At 36.0% G+C, this 8,425-nt stretch overlaps 1 protein-coding gene across 1 annotated transcript; it reads left to right on the plus strand.

Moving 5' to 3' along the window:
- The first annotated feature begins 7,610 nt into the window (after nt 1–7,610).
- Nucleotides 7,611–8,105, plus strand: LOC149179398 (uncharacterized). The gene has a single exon (XM_089422453.1). The coding sequence runs from the start codon at nt 7,611–7,613 to the stop codon at nt 8,103–8,105; it is 495 nt and encodes a 164-aa protein (XP_089278579.1).
- The last annotated feature ends 320 nt before the right edge of the window (nt 8,106–8,425 follow it).

An 8,425-nucleotide genomic window follows, 5' to 3' on the forward strand; every position in this document is an offset into this window, starting at 1 on the left:
CATAGTACAATACTCCTCACAAGTACTCAGTACTATCTCCACCTGTTACACACAATACAGCTCAGATCTGATCTCCAAATCTCCTCCGCTGCTTGCCTGCCTCCACTGCACAATACCTGCTGAGAATGAATGAGAATGGATGATACAAACTCCTATTTAGCTTGTGAAAATCACCCACACTGTAAATCACGTGAGCAAAAGCTATATTTCACTTGGTATTGGCCCACACTATGCAGAGATCATTGGAATAACTCAATCCCATGCATGTGCACAATCTCATGCACAACTGATAGCAATCTCAACCTCTCACCTGTCCCTGTTGAACTGTACCTGCACTGAGTTAACTGATGTATTCTTCAGTTGCATTATGAGTTAATAATTAGTGAATTAATTAATAACTAATTCACACAACTCATCACTTAGTCTATTGATCAGTTAGACTAAATACAACTAGTTCAGCTAAGTCAAACTGAACACAACTCCATTAACTCCACATCCAACTCCACAGAACTCACATGCATGAGTTCTAACTGATGTCCTGCATGCAATAGCTCAACTGACTCATAAGAAAACGTATTTCATTCTGACAGCTGCACGTGCCACATCTGTAGCTCAAACTGAAGTGTTCCAAGAGGATAAGATAAAGTTTATAGTCTAAATATTATTACGAGACAATAATATTTGACTTTTCTATTTTTGACTAGAAGTCTAAAAATAGACTCTGATCACTCCTACTGTGATCACTGAAATAGACTTTGCGCCATAATTTGCCTGCGGGCCCACTTAGTGAATGCGACTCCTTTCCACTAAGCTCCATCATCTTGTTGCATTCTCAACAAGCATTTATTGTTGCACACTTTTGAACATATTTAACTACTTTAATAAGATATCTATTTTAATTTTTCTTATTTCAAATAGGTTTTTTCATTTAAATAGTTTTAATAATAATAAATGTATTTAATATTATTAAATACAATATTATTAAAACTATTTAAATGAAAAAACCTATATGAAATAAGAAAAATTAAAATAGATATCTTATTAAATTAGTTAAATAATGACCTCAAACTAACTGTAAGGAATCCAACCTAAATGGATTCCTTAGTAATTAAATACAAACATTAATTTTTAGGGTAATAAATATAATAACCAACCCTTATATTAATTAACTAACTATTTGTCTATCTAGGTTTAGTAAAAATGCCCACTAATAGATTATTGCTCATCTTTAGGGAATTAATTATAAGAAACTCGCTTACAAATTATTTATTTTCCTTCGACCCCACTTAGTAATTAATGGACCTCTCTCTCTCTCTCTCTCTCTCTCTCTCTCTCTCTCTATATATATATATATATATATATATATAAGTGGTTAAAATCGTTAATTATCCAATTCTTTTATGTTAGTATTATGTCATTATTTAACTAATTTAAAGGTTATACATTTTAATTTTTCTTTTTATTTCATAAATCATTGATATATGTATTCTTCATTTAGATGGTTTTAATAATATTTAATGAACCTATTAATAGGTTATGGTTCTAGACAATTTAATAAATATAACAAAATAACCCTTAAATTAATTAACTAACCATTTGTCTATTAAGTGTTAAAAAATACCATTTATTAGATTATTGATTCATTCATATGGTAATAAATATAACCAAAAATGTAATTAACTAATTAATTTTTCCTTTTCCCTTGGGCTTGTTGCCCAGTCAATCATAGTCGTTACTTTGTAGCCGTTGGTCTAGTCTATTTGCCTAGCCAAATTTAGCTGTTTCCGAGTCAAATATAGTCGCTGGATGACCTGCTCTCCCTATTTAACATGCAACCTTGATCTGGTTCTTCAACTTGTCCTGACGATGAACCACACTCGTTGGTTTGAAACACATCGACAATATGAATTATGATGTGATTTTTGTTGAAGACTCTTCTCTTAAACTTGTTATGGATCACAAAAGCCTTAATTCAACAAGAATAAAGATATTAAGATCTGATAATGGAGGAGAATACACATCCAAAGAAATCATAGCTTTATGTAAGGAGTCTAGGATTAGGAGGGAGCTGATAGTCCCAAATAATCCCGAACAAAATGGAGTTGTAGAACGAAAGAATTGATCCATTGAAGAAAGTGTAAAAGCAATGTTACATGATCAAGACTTACCAAAATTTATGTGGGGTGAAGCTACAAATAAAGTTTTATATATACAAAATTGAAGTCCCCATAGGTCTCTAGATAACAAGACTCCCGAAGAGGTGTTCACTAGGAAGAAACCAACCATAGATCATCTCCAAATTTTTGGTTGTCCTGTCTACATACATATACCTGAGGACAAAAGAAATAAGTTGGATCCATCTGGCATGAAGGTAACCTTTGTGGGCTACAATAACTCTTTTAAGGCGTATAGGATCTACATAAAGGAATGACACCGAATAGAAGTTAGTCGAGATGTGATATTTGACGAAAGTATTGAATTTAAGAAATCAAAGGATCTCCTTATGGACTTTGATGATGAAGAACTTCCGGTATTTGACGAAGAAGTTACTAGCAAAGAAGAAGAATCAAACCATGAAGATGAAGATCCTTGTGAACCAATGCACCCTGTGGTAATTCCCGAAACCTGAAAAATACCTAACTGGTTGAAGTCTACACTTCTAGATGCAGAAGGTCATGGAGAAGCTTAAGGTACATTTAGGGAAAGTAAAAAGCCCAAATGATATTCTGGGTATGCAACCTACATGACAAAACTAATTGAAGCAAATCCATCCACTTTTGAAGAAGTTGTTAATCACCAAGAATGGAAGGATGCAATGAATGAAGAATATCAATCTATAATGAAGAATGGAGTTTGGGAGATCGTACATAGGCTTGAAGACAAATATGTGGTAGCTTCCAAGTGGCTCTATAAGATCAAGCATGTAGAAAATGGAAGTATTGATAAATATGAGGTAAGATTTGTGGCTAGGGGTTTATCTCAACAAGAAGGCATTGATTATGAAGAGAAATTTGCTCCAACGACAAGGTATACAACTATTATTTTGTTGGTCTCTTTGGTAGCATCATTGGGATGGAACATCCACCAAATGGATGTCAAGGCTGCATTCCTAAATGGCACAATTGATGAGGAAGTCTATATAGAGAAACACTTGGGATTTGAAGTTAAATATAGAAAGGCATATGTTTGCATATTGAAGAAGGAATTATACGGCCTCAAGCAAGCACCAAGGGCATGGTATGCTATAATGATTACATACCTACAAAGATTAGGCTTCTCAAAGAGTTCTGTTGATCCAAACCTGTATATTAAAGTTGTGAAGGGAGAGTCGGTAATCATTCTTCTGTATGTGGATGATATTCTATTGACAGGTGTGGAAGGTTGAATTGAAGAATCTAAAAGGCATCTAGTAGTAGAATTTGACATGAAGGATCTAGGGCTGATGCACTACTATTTGGGACTAGAAATCTAGCAAGAACCCAATGAAATATATCTAGGTCAAGGAAAGTATGTGATCAAGATGTTTAAGAGGTTTGACACGATGGATTGCAAACCAATGACAACCCCGATAATCACAAACTTGAAAAGGATAAGGAGTTTTGAATCAAGCCCTGTGGATCCTTCTAGGTATAGGAAATTATTTGGCTCACTAATATACTTAGTGAATACTCAACCAAACATATGTTTTGCAGTAAATATTCTCATTCAATTCCAAGTGGAGCCAAAGCATTATCATTGAATAACAACAAAACACATACTCTGATATTTGCAAGGAACAATCCATTACTACCTAAAATATGGTAGGAGGAATGATGTCCACTTGATTGGATATACACATTCCGACTCGGGAGGAAGTGAGAAGGATGGAAGGAGCACTACAGGAAGATGTTTTAGTTTGGGATCTTCCATGATATCAAGGATGAGCAGAAAGCAAGATACAATTGTTTTGAGTAGTGTTGAGGCTGAATACATTGCAACATGTGAAGTAAGAAGAGAAATTGTTTGGTTAAGGAAGCTGCTATCAGACCTATTTGAAGGACCAATGGACCCTACAATGATACATTGTGATAAAGATTGTATGAATACACAATATTTTATGAAAAGACAAAGCATATAAAAAACAAGTATCACTACATTTGGAAGCTAATACAAGATGGTGTGATGTAGCTACAATATATCTCAACCAATGAGCAGGTAGCTGACATATTGACAAAATCTCTTCCTAATAAGAAGCTTGTATATCTTAGAAACAAGCTTGGTTTGGTTGATGTTTCCTCCCTGATTGAGAGAGAGAGATAAGAACATCATTCTTGTCTTCACTTGGGAAGACAAAATGGAGGAATTAGTAAACTTATGACATCCAATTCTCTTTGAAGATGTGGTAGGGAATCCAAGATAAGAGTGGTCATGGACCGATATTCTTTGAGGACTAGCTATCCAAGATAAGAATAGTCCAAAGAAGGTCATACTCTGTGAACACCTGGGTGGGCTATGTACCTTCAGAAACAATGATGATGGTGTTTATAAATCATTGGTATCGGCAACATTGTGCTCTAATCTTGTGGAGAGATAGAATTGTTAGTCACTGCATTGCTATATGAAAAATTTGGTTGTTATGATTCTAAACAAAACGGTTACCAATTCAACTCTTCTTATGATATCTCTCCATATTGAGAATGTCCATGTACCATTTATGAATACCTCCCTGGAGTGTTGAAAAATGTGTAACTAGGTTCAATCTTCATAAATATGAAATGTCCCTTTGATTCTTGTAAATTGTAAAATGAAATAAAATTATTATTATTATTTTTGGAGCATGGGTTTCATACTCAAGGTCTTTTATTTCCTAGGTTAAGGACCCATTGAGTGCTTCTAGGGTTCATCCTAGGTCAAGAAGTCAAAAGAGTCATTATCATAAGTTGAGGACCCCATTGGGCACATTGTAACTTGTAAAGAAAAATATCTTTGTCCTTAAAAGTGTCAAAATAGTCTTCAAGGCCAAGTCAACCTCACAGTTGGAAAGTTAGCCTAATTTGAGGAGCCATGTCCACCTTTAGAAGCCTATATAAAGGAGGAAACTTGACCTCCTTGAAGTATGCTCATCTCTCACTCATCCAAGTGAAGGAGAAACAAGAAGAAGGAAACAAAGAAGGAATAGGACATAGGAGACTTATTTTTGGGCTAATTCTCTCTCACATATGTGAAGGAATTCTAGGGTTTTTGCAGCAGATCTAGAGTTTTCTTCTACAAGTTCGATCTTGAAGAAGGGAGGGAAAGAAGGTCAAACAAAGGTCACAAGAATCCATCCTTAAGCTCCAGAAGGAAGACAAAGCCAAACGAAGGTTTGAGGAAGCCCTGGAAGGCTAAACGAAGCTCACACGCGTGGAAGTAGCAACTACATAAGGGTAAAAATTTTTAGGTATGTAGTGGAGGCCGAAATTCTGCAGCTGGGGGTCAAAGTTGCGCTACTAGAAGAGATTTGAATGGGTTTGACTTGTTCAAGAAAAGCACATTATCCGGAAATGTTGGACTTGGTCTTGAAGGGTATTGGTATTTTGTATTGAAGGGTATTGGTATTGGTCTAGAGGTCTTGGAATTCATCAATTGAAGAATCTATAAGGAAGAGGATATTTGTATGTTTTCCTCTCAATTGGCAAGTTTTTGGCCCTCTCTTGCACGCTATATTATGTGTTCTTATTCTTCTTGTTTTGATAGTTGTTTGATGATATACAAACATAATAATAAGTTAAGAATCTAATAAGAAAAAAGTAAAAATACATCACGAACAATTATTAATGAGAGAGAAATCACTCTAATCATTGCCCCTTAAATTTCTCAACAATTATGTCTTGGTTTATCCCATGAGATCCCACATTCATGATTGGAATATGGCATAGGGGTGATTGGCTGAAAGAAAGATTAGGTTCAGCTCAATCTATTATCAGGTGGTACATGGAAGTCCCTACCTTGGTTGGCTTTTGCATATGTTAATAAGAAATATTTATTTATTGTACTCTATGAACCTTTGTGCATGTTATTATGTTGCTTTGATGGTGGTTCTGTCATGGTTAATATTTTGGTTATAAACTTGATCTAAGATGTGCTCTAGCTATCTCTCTTGTTATGCGTTGATAAGTTAATGAATGGTTGATGAATGCATGGGCTAACAAGTGTTTTTATAGCTACTTGAGAGGGAATTATAACTTCTTGGTGATTTTAAGCTAAAGTACACAAATTTACACTCAGATATGCATTCATGAATTGTAACTCACATGTTTACCATATGTTTGACAAAATGTCTATTGTGTTCTAGTTAGTCTAGGTCAAGTTCTGACTTAAATTTTGAATGATTAACATTGTCGTTATGAAAATATGATTTTAGGAAGTTACATGAAGTTTTGGGTAGAGGCCTAGAGACTAGCCTAAAAAGTGTCTCAGATCTTGGAACCATAGGCACAAAATTGAGGATCTGAGGTCATAACCGCACGGAGCAAGGCATGTGAGTGTGGTTGGAGGCTCACAACTGCATGCAGGAAGAGTCAAGTGTGTGGTTATAGATCTAGGTCAAATTAAAAGGGTTATAGCTCATGGATTGGTCACCTGGGGTGGTTTTTCAGCCTTCGAGTGATCTCTAGTCCTTAAGGAAGGTTAGTAAGTCTCATTTGTAGGCCCCACTTCCTTAACTACAACTAGGAGGTCAAGTCATGTCATAGTATCACTCCGCTTCGAATTTACTTAGAAGGCTTGTAAAAGTCGGTAAATATGTGGGGTGGCGTGTTATAGATTGGTATCAGAGCTTCTAGGTTCAACACTTGGACAAGATGGGAAGGATGTGATTGCTATGCATGCATGTCAGTTGTATGCATGCATTGTAGTGGCTATGGTTGTCATGTAGTCAATGTTACAATTTATGTTATCATGTATGATGTTGATATGTTGGTGTCATTAGGTGTATATACATGTATATCGTGCTGATCTAGACTGATTGTGTAGATGAGATAGCCTCCCCTAAAATTCATTAAGGTATGCTTGATTATGTTTATATTTGGTTTATCTGACATGGTATGTTTGTAGGAAGAAGAACATCAGAGATGACAAGAAGAATGGTGGATTACAATTCACATGACTCTCCTTATAGATCAACTGAGCAACACGGGGAAGAGTATTCTCCTGACATAGCAGATAGCTTGAGAAGTCTAAAGGCATAAATTAGGAGTTGCAAGGATTTTAATGATAAGATAATTCAGTCATAGGAAATTCTTGCCAAGGCTTTAGAAAAGCAAGTCGAGGTCAATGCAGTGATCCTTTAGAGCTTATCATATTTTCAGAGACAAGGACAACCAAGGATTAGTTACGAGCAGGAGGAAAGGACTAATGGGGCATATGGTAGTAGGTCTCATGGAGGGCATATGTCATACAAATATGACACAGTTAGAGGCGATAGATGGATGGATACACCTAACAGGATAGGAAGTGATTATGGGTTCTATTCTAGTTTTGGTTTAGATAGACATCATGGTCATCATCGCTATCATCCTTGCAGGAGGAGTGAGAGGGGATACTTTCCATATGAGTTCAAGAAAGCCAAGCCTCATACATTTTATGGAGAGATGAAGAAACTGGAAGATGCAGAAGCATGTTTGCTTAGGATGAATAAGTTCCTTGATATGCATGACTATATAGAGAATATGAAGGCCAAGATAGCTATGTTTTGTATCAAAGGAAAGGCAAATATCTGGTGGGAAGATGTGAATTGTGTTAGAGGAATCAAGAGGAATGATTTGAGTTGGCATGATTTCAAAAGACTCTTGAGGAATAAGCACTTTTTAGAGATATATTACGATGTAAATGCCAAGGAGTTTTATGAGATTAAGATGGGATCTATAACAGATGAGGAGTACATGACGAAGTTTCTAGAGTCGTTGAGGTACATGCCTTACCTCATGGATGAGAAGACAAAGGTTCAAAGATTCCTCAGTGGAATGCCATTAGAATTCAAGGATCAGATTGAGTATGATGCACTTTGGTCGTTGGACGAATTCGTTGGGAAGTTCAAGCATTGTTATGAGCATTCAAAGCACAAGACTGAGCCTAAGTGTGACTGAAAAGGCAATTACAAGACCAAAGAAAAATGGCCTCCAAAGAGGGAAAGACCTCAAGATGCAAGTGAGAAAGAAAATGTGGCTCCTTACAAGAAGTTTAATGTAGGTGAGAAAGGACATGGATCTCAGCCCGAAGAGTAACAGAATAAAGGTAGTGGCATGGAACCGTTGTAGTGTTGGATTTGTGGCAAGGATCATTGTAAGAAGGATTGTCCATTGTACCATGGTGGTGGACCTCAAGTATACAATGCTCAAGAGGCATAGACAATAAGCGATCTTGGTCAGATCATTCCTCATGTTTATGCAGAATTTGATAACAAGCA

This window comes from Pinus tabuliformis, chromosome 4_1, assembly GCF_031772625.1.
Source record: "Pinus tabuliformis cultivar Carrire ecotype Pingquan chromosome 4_1, CPIR1, whole genome shotgun sequence".
NCBI lineage: Eukaryota > Viridiplantae > Streptophyta > Pinopsida > Pinales > Pinaceae > Pinus > Pinus tabuliformis.

Bases quoted from the DNA above. Each gene is read 5' to 3' on its own strand.
- LOC149179398 (XM_089422453.1), top strand. From the start codon at position 7,611: ATGAAGAAACTGGAAGATGCAGAAGCATGTTTGCTTAGGATGAATAAG.